This window comes from Semicossyphus pulcher, unplaced genomic scaffold, assembly GCF_022749685.1.
Source record: "Semicossyphus pulcher isolate SPU_LCO1_2020_fin unplaced genomic scaffold, fSemPul1.0.p SCAF_5, whole genome shotgun sequence".
Taxonomy (NCBI): domain Eukaryota; kingdom Metazoa; phylum Chordata; class Actinopteri; order Labriformes; family Labridae; genus Semicossyphus; species Semicossyphus pulcher.
The window spans coordinates 20,817,137-20,830,857 of NW_027211726.1; the positions used below are offsets into that span (position 1 = coordinate 20,817,137).

A 13,721-nucleotide genomic window follows, 5' to 3' on the forward strand; every position below is an offset into this window, starting at 1 on the left:
ACCAGCCACCTTTGTATAGAGCTTTAGTAAGTCCTATCCAAACAATAAAGCAGCAGCAATGAAAAGAAACTATTATTATTTACATGATTGAAAATTCGTATCATAACAACTTTATTTAAACACTGAAGTTGTTGCAGAATCTTCATCTTCATTCCATAGAATGTGTGTATGATGTCACAAGGAAGCTCAGAATGAAGAATGTGAGACTTCCACAAGCTTTAAAGTCAGTCTGTTAGTAGCCTCACGCAGTGAAGACACATCTACACAGAGCTCGGTCAACCTTCGACTTTCTAACTTCGAACTTCGCTACATCGTCTTAGATTATTTAGTGTTATTGTTAGTTACATTTATTTACGTGTTTCGAGGAGAAACTCCGCAGAAATCTCTCAGACATCAGCCAAACTTGGTAAGTATCATTAGTTTGATGATCGATCTCTGCTCTCGCAACTGAAATCGTGTTTCTCTTCACAACCTCACAATATTGTAACACTTCTGTTTGTAAGTTAATTTACGTAAACACACCTTCACTGATCGGGTTTAAACTAAAATCCACAATTTTCCTTGCTTTTGAACACAAGTGGTCCTGTGAAATGTTGTTCTGATAGCGCTGTATGGTGCGTTTGACCTAAAGTTGACTACATTTTGTGTTCCTATCTATCCTTTGCTGCTTTCCTCTCAGCTTTGCTTTCCAAACTGCAGGTTTCAAACACTCTGATGGATTCAGAGATGTCCACTCCTCAACCCGCCCAGTGGCTGGCTTCCAGATCCACCCGCTACCTGGTGCAGTCAGTCCTTGGGCAGGGCACCTTTGGCACCGTCGCTAAATGCATCAGGATGACTGACAAGGAGACTGTAGCCGTCAAAATGATGATATACAAGGAGCCTTATATCTTTCAGGCAGAGGCAGAGGTAGGAAGAACAAACTGAGCATGCTTAAAGATTAACTTGTAGGCGCTTTCTATGTTGGTTTCATCAATTTTGTTGAGTCTAATGGTTTGTTTATGTTGTATATAAAACCTGTGTGTTATCTGTCATGTATCCCCAGGAGCAATCCCTCTCCAAACTTTCAGTGCTTGACCCCGACAAGTGCAACGTGGTCAAGTGGCACAGCTCTTTCATCGACAGAGGACACTATTGCCTGGAATTTGAACACCTGGACAAAAGTCTTTTTGACCTCATGAAGGAAAGATGTTTCCGACCTCTCCTTCTGCAGGAGATCAGACCTATTGTCCAGCAGGTATGTTCTACTGCATTTCAATCTGCATTCATCAACACTTTTAAATACTGAAGGACCATGCTTGTTAACTTAATGATTTAATGACCTTTCAGCTCGCCAACGCACTGGACCATTTGAAGAGAATCGGCATGATACATGCAGACCTCAAGTTGGAGAACGTGATGTTGGTGAACCATCAACAAGAGCCCTTCAAAGTCAAACTGATCGACTTCGGCCTGGCAAGCGACGTGTCAGCTGCCAAGCGTGGCTCCTACATTCAGACCCGTCCATACAGGTAAGTAACTTCAACCATAGTTGATCTCGTTGCTGTGAATTGGTGGCTTGGATTTACATAAGTAAAAGAAATTATGAGTGATACAGATGCTTGTTAAAATAGTGGAAACTGTCCTAATTGCTAACGTGACCCTGGTTGTTTGTCCTCTCGTAGATCTCCAGAGATTATTTTGGGGCTCCCGTTCACAGAGTCCGTGGACATGTGGTCTCTGGGTTGCGTCGTTGCCTACTTGTACCTCGGCACTCTTCTCTATGATGGCAGGAGTGAATATGATATGGTATGTGAAGTTGCTGTCATTTGGTCAATATAGAAATTCTTTACTGGAAGTTGTCAACTTGGACTCCCATTGTAACTTGACTTTGTGTTCTATCTTCAGATGAGGTGCATTGTAGAGACTCAGGGTCAACCACCGGACAACCTACTCAAGAATGGACTCAAGACTCGCCGTTTCTTCCGGAGATCCCACGACTCGCAAAGGAGACTCTGGGAACTTAAGGTACATACCACTTCACCACTACTCTGATCTGACTGATCTCGTGTCCTCGCTACTTTTCTCTGTGATTACAATTTGTTTAATCCCACAACCCTCCTATGGAGCTTTGTCACATTTCGAACATATTTGTTCCTCTCTGCCTGCTTGTCCAAGTTAACTGTGCTCAGAATGTAGCTGCTAACAAGTAAACTGTCTGTTTAGTCACAGAAGCGGTTCTTCCATGAGACGGGGATTCGGCCAGTGGAGGCCAGGAGGCTGAAGTTAAACTCCTTTGATGAACTCGTGAATGTAGGTGCTTTTTTTCACAATATATTGTAAAAAATAATCTTCAGTTGGGGGTTTTATTCCCTCCTGGAGTTGATTGAAGATCCTCCTGACCTTTGCTGTTGTTTTCTCTTCATGTTTCAGATGCGTCGCCTCATCTCTGACAACAAAGCAGACAGAATTGCAGAGTGGAATGATACGCTGACGTTTAAGGACATACTAAAGGGAATGCTTCAGCTCGATGCCGCCAATCGACTGACACCCGGTCAGGTGCTGGAGCATCCTTTCATCAGCATGCGTTACATCAGCAAGTACCCCAGCAGTTCCTAGTAAGTCAAAACTACCACATTAAAGATGTTTCTGATCCATCTTACTTAACATGTGTCCTGTAGTCACATCGCAGATGAAATAGACTATTGGAATGATTCATTGTCTTGCAGTGTTCGGACCAGCTTTGACAACATGGGCGTCTGTCAGGACGTCATCCAGACTTCTGGTCGTGGGAATGCTGGGGGGTCTTTGCAGCAGCCTTCTTCCAGAACAGCCCACCCCATCCAGCAGAACCGTCCTGCTCCTCCTGCTGCTGCTGCTGGGAGCAACAGCAAGAACCAGCGACAGCACATCAACCCCCATCCCTGCACTTCTACCCAGCCAGTGAGTGCTGTCAAGACTGGGATAAAAAGAAAGGCTGATGAGGAAGGTGGTACCATGAAGGAGACCGCTCATCAGTCCAAAATGGTGAAGACAGTCCACAGGTATGCCAATCTTCAGCATTTTACAACAGATATTTTAAGAATTTAGAGCTTGTTGGATCAGTTTGTAGTCTATTTGTGTTACAATATTTTATCCCATTCATGAAATTACAGAGAAAGCTCTGCACCATCCACCTCCAGCATCAACCAGGATCCAACGGATAACAACCAGGATAGCACTGCTTTGAGAGGCCACCCTGCCCATCCCCATCAACAACGTGTCAGCAAACAACCTCCCCAAAGCAGCCAGGCCCTCACAGACATCAAGGAAAGGGTGAGAAGAAAGCTGACTGATTATGAAGATAGAAGACGTCCACAAACCAAGTCTGACAACAGGAAGAAATTCAAGAAAGGCTGTGCTGGTCCTTCCACCTCAAGCACCAGCAGTCGGACCCGGAGTGTCGTCTCTTCTACAGACAAGAGGAAGCGAGCTCATGGAGAAGACTCTGGATATGACTCCTCTGAGACATCAGATCGCGTGAGGAAGAGGGCCAGAAACAGCAACAGCCAAAGATCATCCCACAATCTCCAAGATCCACCTGTTAGGATGAACATCCCTACCAACAGACCACGTCCTTCAACCAGCACCCAGCCGGAGAGCCAGGCCCGATCCGGAGTAAAAAGAAAAGCAGCTGAAGACGAAGAAGTGCAGACGATCAATCAGACATCAAAAAGGAAAAGTAAGCCGTCATTTACGGAACCCGAGAAGTCTGTGTAATGCCTGTAACACCATTTCCAGCTCAACTGCAGCCTGGCTGAGACTGTGAGCCAGGCTGCCTTGAACTCCAGCAAAGCACATTTCATTTGTTCAGTGTCAAATAAGACTGCTGGCCGATACAGCTTATTTGTACTCAACAACGTCCGAACATCTGCTAACCACGGAGAGTCTTTAACAACAACACCAAGCCCTGGCAGCACATCAGCCCCACCCTCATCCACCTCCACTGGCTCCCTGTCAAGTCCCGCATCACTGATAAAATCCTCCTCCTCACCCACAAGTCTCCCTCTCTCCCCCCCCCCTCTCCCCAGCTCTCCATTTCCCCCCTGTTCCTAAAGGACCTCCTCCATCCCTACACCCCATCCCCGAGTCTGCCGTCCTCAGACTCCGGCCTGCTCTCCATCCCTCACTCTCGCCTCCGAGCTGTTGAGAACCGAGCCTTCAGTGTTGCTGCCCCCACCCTCTGGAGTTCTCTGCCTGCAGAGATCCGCAACGCTGCCTAATTGTTTTTGTTTGTTTTCACCTCTTTCTGCCTTTTTTTGTTTGCTTGTTTTGTTCTGTTGTCTGTTCATTTATTATTTATTGTTGCTAATGCTAACAGTAGACATGTTGACTTCTACTGCTATACTATTATCAGCCTTTATCATTGCTTTGCTTTTCTTGCTAATTGTTGCACTTTTGTACCATTTTTATTGGCATTGTAGCCATAAGTATGTATTTCCTGTTGTTGTTGTTGTTGTTGTTGTTTCTCTCTCTGCCTGTCTCTATCCTGCATCTCTTTCTTTCCCACTTTCCGGCCCATCCAGTCGAGGCAGACGGCTGTTCAACATGAGCCTGGTTCTGCTCGAGGTTTCTGCCTGTTAAAAGGAAGTTTTTCCTCGCCACTGTATGTTGCTAAGTGCTGCTCATGGTGGATTCATGTTGGGCCTCTCTTTTTGTGTCTTGAAACAACTTTGGTTATGATTTGGCGATATAAAAACTAAATCTGATTTGATTGATTGATTTCTTACTTCATTCTTAATAAATGTTAATAAATGTTCCTCACTTAACAAGTAATTTATCTTTATATTCAATCCAGCACAACTTTATACATTTTTTAATAAAATATTTTTATATGAAATAACAATAAAGTGCCAGGACCTATAATTATCTTAAAAGTGGTTTAAAGGTATTTAAAAGGGAAGACGCTCAGTTGGTGTACAGAGGCTGAGTCCTCGCTGCAGAGGCCCAGGGTCTGACTGGAGCTCTCTGCCCTTTGCTTCCCCGCTCTCTCTTACCTGTATTTCCTTTCTCTCTTTAACTGTTTTATCCAATGAAATGCCCTAAAAAGTTTAAAGTTTAAAAAATTAGTTTAAGATATATTTGATACATGCACACTTTGGGACACAGACATGGATCAATTGCATGTTTAAAACTTGTTAACATACATTAAATAAAATAGGACAGACATTTTTTCTGATAGGTGTTCATGTGAACCTTTATAAGAGTTTCTACCAGGTAATAAAAAGGGGTCGCTTAGACTTTATTATTTAACAATAGAATAGATGCTTATTGCCATTTGCACAGGTACAGGACAGTACAGGTACATTGGAGTTTGTGTACGTTCTCCTCGAGTCAGCTTTGTAAAATACAAAATAAAATAGAAGAGCATCATAATAAATAAATTAAAGTAGAATAAAGTATAAAAAAGTATAGACTATAATAAAAAATAAACACTTTCAAAAATATAAACGTAGACATTATATAAAACGATTAAAAAAAATTGAGGTCCTTGTCCTATGAAAACTTTGCACATAATATTATTGCACATGGACATTTTCCACATCTGTTATTGCACTGTATTTTACACATTGTTATCACTGTGAGGTAGTTAACTGTCCATCAAGGAGGTGAGGTGGGGGGTGTGGTTCTTCCTTCCTCCCTTAATGTCCTGTGCAATGAGTCTGAGTGGCTGGAAAGAAGCTGTTGTGGAAGCGGGCCTTGAGTGGAGATGCTCTCTGCCCTGTGGTGTCTCAGGTTGTAGCCTGTATTAACACAAACTGTACAGAGGTGAACATGTGAAGGTGTGAGGTTGAAATATTAAAACACCTAAGTGAAAAAGCTTCAGCTAACAGAAGTAGCCACAACTTTTCATGCTAATGAAAGGCTGCTAATGTGCAGGCTGTACAAATAGTTTATGTTGGACATTGCTGCCTTCTATTTAGCTAGCTAGCAAAAAAGTAGTTCCTATTTCACTTTAAACAAACAGTCAACTTTTCTCAAAACATATTCCAAAAAAAAACAAAAAACGTATTATATGAGGTTTAAGGTTTAATCGGTCTTACCCCAACATAGCCCCCATCATGCATCATTCAGGGGACACACTGCTGGGGGGCAGGATGTTCCTAGTTGGGTAGTCGATGCAGTGGTTTGCTGGTGTGCACCACAAACACTGCACCACAAGACAGCAAAAAGAAAATGCTTGCTTACTATCTTCTCTGTCTTTGATATTTATGGTGAAAAAAGAAAAAAAGAAACAGTTTTATTTGACTTACTGTCACTTACTGTTCTTCAAGCATTTATCACAACTTGTGTTGGATCTCTGGGCACAAGGGACTGAAACAGTAATGGGATTTATACACACTGAAGCAAGAAAAACCAAAGTAAAGTTTGCTGCTGCAAAATACAACAAATCATCTTTGCTCTTAAGTGAAAAGCCCTGTTGCCTTGCGTCATGTGACAGCCTCCTGACCAAACTGTGGCTGAACTGAACAAAGCACAAATGTACATAAGAAGTCAGACACGCTTACTTGGAGCTGGAAGAGGAATGTCTCCGCCAATGTCGTTAAAATAAAACTGCAAAAAATCAAAGACTGACCCTCTGGAAACCTCTGACATCTTGAGACAACAGGAAACCATCGACTGCACGGAAACAACAAAGAAGAAACTACCGCTTCTGAGGAGCCAAGTGACAGCGTGAAGAGAGGACCTCCAAGCTATAGCCTTTTTTGCGGTATTCTGAAGCACGCTGTCTGACAGGGATTTGTTCCTGAGCAGCCTGTAGGTGTTCTAACACCACCACACAATCACCCTGCACAAGATTAAAAGCTCTTTATCACTTTAATTCTAACAGACGGGCTACATTTAATTAACTAGGCTGCAAAAACTGCAGTCAGCGAAGTTTAACTTTGTCCCCACATGGCCACTTTGGCTGACAAAATGTCTAAACCAGCGGTGTGAAGCGCGTCTCCCCTTGGGGACGCCAGAGGACTTCAGGTGAGGCGCAGTGTGAGAAAAAATAAACCAGAAAAAATAACTGTAATCATCTAGTGAGCTAACTTCTGCCATGTACGGGGCGAAATGGATAGATTTTTTGGTAACTACACAGAGAGAGGAGACTGGTTTTCTACGTTGGCCATGATCAATAGTAAGTACCAGTCAAGGCTACAGGTGGAGGACGATCCACCTAAACGTTTATTCCTTTATTCAGTACATCCCCACATCAAGCGCTTATGCGCAGCAAAAAGGAAGATTCACTGTTCCTACTACCCCGCAACTCTACAATATTTTTTTGCTTCCGACTGATTTTGATGTGTAAAATTGCACACATAGGCCTTACAATGTATCAGTTTAGTTGGGTAATTTTTGAGTCTTCTTTCAGCTTAGTTAATGGATTGTGGAGGATATGTTATTTAATCATTTTAGCCAACAATTTAAGCGTGAGTGTGAGAGAAATTTGGGCTGCAACAAAGACGTTAAAACAAACACAAACCTTGTTCAAACGACGTTTAAATGTTCTGCCATGACGCTCACTTTCCCACACTTTGAAACCTCCTGGTCTAAGCAGTGAAGCTCAGACAAGACTGTTGAACCGAGTCAAAATGCATCAAACTACTTGCCATGAAAATGTCAGCGCTTACGTCCAAAGATGCGACAGGAATGAACAAGAATAAAGGTGTTCGGCTGGATGCTAAATGCTCAATATCTGTCCCTGAAGCTCATGACATTTGATGAGCTATGTGCTCTGCAGGGAGGAGGCTGCACTATTTTACAAACCTTGAAAGGAGGGACGGCGTCAGAAACAGGTTTACCTACATACTTAATCTCTTTGTTCGCCTGTGTTTCGATGCATTCTGAAACAATTTATTCAAAGAATTTTTAAAGAAAGTTTGTCTGTAGGAGCAACACAATTATGAACATTGTTTTGTTTTGTGTTCACAAGCTGGGATGATTATGTTCTTTACAAATTTCCAACGCCTTAAAATGTTTTTGTCTCAAAGCAATTTCACTTTCATCATTTACTTTCTCTCTTTCCCCCTAAAGCAACAGGTGCGAAGCCTCTTTCTTATTCATAATAATGCTCGATCTGTCTTTCGATGCGCCGCTCCCTCCTTATATACCACCTACGCTCCTCTTTTCTTGTGTCATAAACGGAGAAGCCCTATGAGGCATTGTGTGATCCAGATCCAAGCTGGCAGCTTGAAATAACAGTTAACAGTTCTCCTGCCTGGTTCCCTTTGACAAATTCACAGCGCTGTAATGTTAAATGGAGTGTGCTGCAGACCAGGGAGCAGCGCAGGTGCTCTCTGACACCACGCCAGCTTCTCCTCAACGCCCCCTACCCTGCAACTATCAATCCTGCATCCTTCCAACCCTCTTCTTTTCACTTTGTCATTTACCACCATGTTAATTTCCACATGATGGCACCTGCCACCTTCTTTACTGCCGTCTCTCTACCGTGTTTTTCTCATGTGTCACGGCCAATTTAATTGGTATTAAGAGCTCGCGGATGGTAGAACATGGGTGGGAAGGTGTGCATGGATGAGCTCTGCATGGTGATCAACGCTGATGAAAATTTGATTCAAACCGATATTAAATTGCAATGTGTTTCTGTTCTGCTGCAGCATACTGATCAGCTTCGTACACGTTGCTCTGCGCTAAGAACAGTATCGACATTCTTTGAATCGAGCCAATCAAATATTTCATTTAAGCTGCAAATGCATTAAAAATAAACCATCATCACTTATCATTGCCTGATGTTTACTTGTAACAATAAAACAGCCACAACATTGAACCGCATCCCTCTTATTTCCAGTTAAAGTCTCTACAAGCGTGGAAATATCTTGTAACCCTGCCTTCCTCAAGTCACATGTTCAAGCTTTGTGAACTGAGAGAATGTTGCACTGGTTAAAATAATGAGCAAATGCATTTAAAATCTGCATATGTTGGTAAATAATGTAATAAATGTGTGTTACCTACAATATAAGTCAATCACAGGGCCGACACATAGAGACAGCATCCGTTCACATTTACACCTATGGGCACCTATATTTAGAGTCGCCAATAGACCTAACGACTATGTCTTGTGGGAGGAAGCTGGAGTACCCGGAGGGAACCCACGCACGCCCAGGGGGATAACATGCAAGCTCCTCACAGAAAGGCCCCCTACGTCTGAACCAGGATTCAAACCAGGAACCTTCTAGCTGTGAAGCGACAGTGACGATATAGCCTCTGAGAGAATGCCGAACATTTCAGGCAGTCTGGTTTAGCCAGCGGATAAGGACTTCTAGCAAAGACTAAGTTCTCTGTGCGCTGCATTGTTCACAGTCCAGTTAGCAACTTAAGAAGCAACCGTGTGTTCAGATCAAAAGTGAAGCGAAATTGAAGCCCCTCTATTTATGTCAGCAAAAGTCATCTCTTGGTTCATTAAATCCCCTGGAGGAGCGCCCATTCGTCTGTTTCTGGTGAGTCTCAGTTTCACCGTAAATAAGTTACACAGAGGCTGCTCTCTGGCTTTCTTCAGCGGTATGAACCTGAAAAAACAAGCTTTTCTAGTGATTTACTTTAAAGCTCCTGTGAGGAACTTTCCATTTGTGTTGACTCTAGCGCCCCCTGTGGACAAAGCCATACCTCTTATCTCTTTACTGATTCTGTCCTGTACATGCTTAAGTGGTGGTTTTTAAGAAAAATCTCATCCTACTTTCTTTAACAGTTATATGTATCACTCACTTTAAATTTCTGCCCTGGGAAATGTAAACAAAGCCAGCGTGCAGTTAATCACTCCGTCTGACACCTACCCCCCCGCCAGCGATTTCAGGCATTAAAAATAACTATATAGAAATAATCAATCTTGTCGCTGATCGTCTGTTTGCTTTTGTGGGTCATATTGAGTCATCAGAATTAATTTCAGTCTGTTTCATAACCAGTGAAAAACTCCTCACAGGAGCTTTAATTAACGGGTCTTAAAGTCAAGGTGAAAGGAAAAATGTCATTTTAATCCTTTAAGAACACTTCCCCGGGAATATTGTGCATCTATTTGACAATATAGGCCAAAAAATACAGAAAATCCATGTCTTTGTATTCTTATATCAAAATCCGATCATTTTTTCTTCCGGTAAAACTAAATTTCATGCATGCTTACGTAAGTTAGCACCAAACAATTTCAACCAATCAATCTGCAACATTTAGCCGCAGAGCATCAAGAACGCTCGGTCAGTTAGCTAGCTACTGCGCTGTGGAGAACGTCTATAATTTAGAATTCTGAGATTAAAGTCAGAATTCGGACTTTTTTCTCAGAATAAAATGTAAAAAAAAATTGATTGAACCTTAATTTTCAGTGGCCCTGATTTTCAGTGGCCCTAATCCTCTTTCGTATCCACCTGCTCTCGCTCTCCACACCGACTGTTTTTACTGCATCCTGATTGGTCAGTACTAAAATCTGCTTCTGTGTGAATAGAGATTATCCCATTCTCAACCAAAATGATGAAGTTGCATGGAAATCTGACCACACTGGCTATTAAGGACGCAAACCCTGGTCTTTAGTATTAAAAGTCCATATCCTTTCAATTCCATGCGATAAATCAACGTAGCATTTCATTTTCTGAAAAGAAAAAAAGTCGTCAAGAAAAATAATCCAGGCGACAGGGTTAGATATGTAATTAGAGAGTCAAATGTAGCACTGAAAATGGCTTGAAATTGTTCTGTTATTTAAAGATGAATTTGTTTTTCTGATGCAAATTGGTCTGGCCGTTCTTCACTACCAATTTGGGACATAAATGTTGTTTATCCTGGGCTAATAAACTACAGTTACCAGAAGAAGTTGGCAGTCTGACTCAGCTGTCAATCAAACATTTTAATTGGCCCGTCCAGGAGGCTTTGAAGCTAAAGGAGCATCTTTGGTGTAGTGTGTTTGTACTTTTCTTTGTTTGTAGCTAATTTGTCCATTTTTTCTTTCTTAAAATATTAACATCTTGACTTTCTGAGTTAAGTGACTGAGCTGGGAAGAAAACGATTCGGAGAAAATAACAAAATAATCATTACATTGCAGCGCTCACAATAATCATCAAACTGTTCTATTATTTCTGTATTGCTTGAATGCAAATGTGCTGTGGCTCAAACAAAGACGAAGCGCCTCCAACCTTTTGTGTCACGTCATGCATACATCTATAAAAACCCAATAATACATGACCCGAGTGTACAGCACATTTCTCATCAACAGAGCCATTGTGGTGGAACCCACCTCTCTGATTGCTTCCCCTTCTTTCTCTGCACATTTCTTTCATTTCATCCGAAGCTCTCCTCTATTCAGCCCTTTGTTTCAAAGCAGCTATACTTTAATTACTTTAGCCACGCGATGTGAGCTTTGCATGACGGCTTTCGCTCAAGCCTGGCATTGGGGAATATGGGCAGAGATGATTTGTATTAATGATGGGTGGCGAAGAAGGGGGGGGATGACGAAAGGGAGGAAAATGATATGAGACAGAAGGAGAGGTGGTGCTGTCAGGAGGAATGTATCTGATGAGCTCCAGATCATGGCTCAAATGAAGCTCATCCGACCTTTTACCTCTCGGCCCATTATCAATTGTTTATCCGTCCATCAGGATGAGTTTCGCTTGTTGGAGACAGATCCTCAAGCCGTACTGTGATGTCTTAGCACACATGCCGCGAGTTAACATGTGGCTTGAAACAGCAACAATGGATATATAATACTGAAGCTGAAAGTCTCATTAAGGATCCATTTCAAACTCAGTGACAATTAACCTTCATAACTATGATTAAAAACTAGGGCTGTCAACGTTAACACGTTAATAACCCTCCACCAGCCCCGCAGTTTGAGAAAACAGGAAGCGATGCAGCCGCAATGTTGTGGATATCATGCAGAAACAAACCTCCATGAGCAGAAATGGAGAAAGAAAACGGTCTTTTAAATGGCAAATTCAGCCTCAAAGCCCTGCTAGTGGTTCTCTGGCCAAGACAAAAGTTATTTGTTTTTACTGTCGATGTGAACGGAGTTACCACTGGCAGTGTTTCTGTTACAAACATTTTGCCGTGCCGCCGCCGCTGCTTCAGATTTCTGCGTAATTAAACGAAACGCTCCAAATGAACGGTCGTTTGCCCGCTCTCCTTGTTGAGGAAGAGCACTGAAACAGTGACAGGAGTCACAGGACATCAGAACGCTCTCTGTCCGCTCACAATCATATGCAATTCTGTAACACAATGTAAACATTCCTACTGTGTATCTATGTACGTCCCTATTGTAAATGCATTGATTGTCGCTGTTTATAAAGCTTCTAAAAGACCAGATGTCATTCGGTGACGGTCAATCGTTTTGATCGCTACGTCATTAATAAAGTCCCTCGTGCACAAGCAGCTTACGTGCTGTTAGAACTGAATTGCCTGAGAAAATATTGAACTTTTGTGACTTAAACAGACTGCTGCTGAAGACAGTCAACACAGCAGACAGAGAGACAGACAGCAAGAGGGGGTGGAGCTGTGCAGAGAGCAGAGGTGCAGGTGTGTTGGGGGGACTGACGCAAAGCTAAGTGATCAAATTAAAGTAGTTTGTGAATTAAAACGTGACTTAAGGTGAAGAAGAGAGTACAATTAAAGTGTGGAAGTAAGGAATAAGCATCTAGAAAGAGGGTCATCCAGACTGAGTAAGTCTACATGTGATGTGTTTCTCACAGAAAGTTTGGCAGCTGACAAAAAGTTTTGACGAGGAAACTGCTCTCTGATTGGTCAGAATTTCCACGTAGGTAGACTCCCTGAAGTAAACAAAGAAGGAGAACACACTTCTCAATCACACTCAACACGATCGCAGACTTTTGTTGTCGCAGTTTGAATACCTCCGCATTCTTGTGCATTTCCACAAGCATTTGTGAAGTTGTTTGGTCAGCCCATATTTCTCTTAGCGCCCCACCTCGTCGCTCCCCCACGTCTGTCCTCTGCTCATCTTGCTGTCTGCCTGCATGGCTGTCAACATCCGTTAACAACCCGCAATGCACAGTTATTTGGTTTGCTTACTTTATTTTGTTCTACTTTAAGTCCAATTATGTTCTCACCTGAACCGGACTGTAGTACATTTGGAAATGTGTCCCCTCTTTTCTAGCGGGCCATGGTCCGGTGGTTTGGTCCGCACCAGAAAGCTGTCAGGTGTGAAAGCACCCTAAGAGTAGTATGGGAGGTAGAGCCTTCAATTATCAGGCACCCCTCCTTTTGTATCATCTACCAGGCAGACACCCTCTCTACGGTTAATTGTAGGTTTAAAACTTTCCCTTTTGATAAAGCTTACAGTAAGGCCAAACTTCTGTCTCCTCCTGTCTCTCTACATAAGACCCTGTGTAAAACAGTAAGAACACCATGGTACATTTTGGTGTCCAAGTATGGTCATAGTATGTATGCTAATTAAAATATGTCTTCTCTTTGGCTTTAAATGTGTTGTCCCACGCCATGGGACCATTGGTGACAGCTTTCACCTATCTATTTGTTTGCGTCTCATCACGCTGCTTCAACCTGAGGCATCGATTGGTACAGAGGCGAATCCAGAGCATGTTAACAGACAAGAGGTGAGCTCACTTGTTCTCTAAGGCCTCCAGACAGTGTGGGCCTCCGCGGAGCGTTATCCAACGGGAGCTAAGTGTTGATCAATGCAGCGAGCGAGGGAGGACAGAGGGAGGGGAGTACAAACAGAGGAGAGAAAGGCCACTGCTATCGCTCTTCCATGA

The 13,721-nt window shown here is 42.7% G+C and overlaps 1 protein-coding gene across 1 annotated transcript; it reads left to right on the forward strand.

Annotated features, from left to right (window-relative positions):
* The first annotated feature begins 726 nt into the window (after positions 1-726).
* On the forward strand, positions 727-4,241 carry LOC138609428 (homeodomain-interacting protein kinase 2-like). The gene is made up of 11 exons (XM_069682074.1): positions 727-909; positions 1,046-1,237; positions 1,330-1,511; positions 1,665-1,788; positions 1,888-2,007; positions 2,206-2,292; positions 2,413-2,597; positions 2,709-3,023; positions 3,135-3,636; positions 3,760-3,783; positions 4,050-4,241. Exons 1-11 carry the CDS (start codon positions 727-729, stop codon positions 4,239-4,241), a joined length of 2,106 nt encoding a protein of 701 aa, XP_069538175.1.
* Positions 4,242-13,721: the final 9,480 nt, after the last annotated feature.

What these genes read in the sequence shown, in the direction of transcription:
- LOC138609428 (XM_069682074.1), top strand. Translation starts at nt 727, where the DNA reads ATGTCCACTCCTCAACCCGCCCAGTGGCTGGCTTCCAGATCCACCCGC. An exon ending in TCTTTCAGGCAGAGGCAGAG is followed by an intron (nt 910 to 1,045) that starts GTAGGAAGAACA and finishes ATGTATCCCCAG; the next exon opens with GAGCAATCCCTCTCCAAACT. An exon ending in GCAGGAGTGAATATGATATG is followed by an intron (nt 1,789 to 1,887) that starts GTATGTGAAGTT and finishes TTCTATCTTCAG; the next exon opens with ATGAGGTGCATTGTAGAGAC.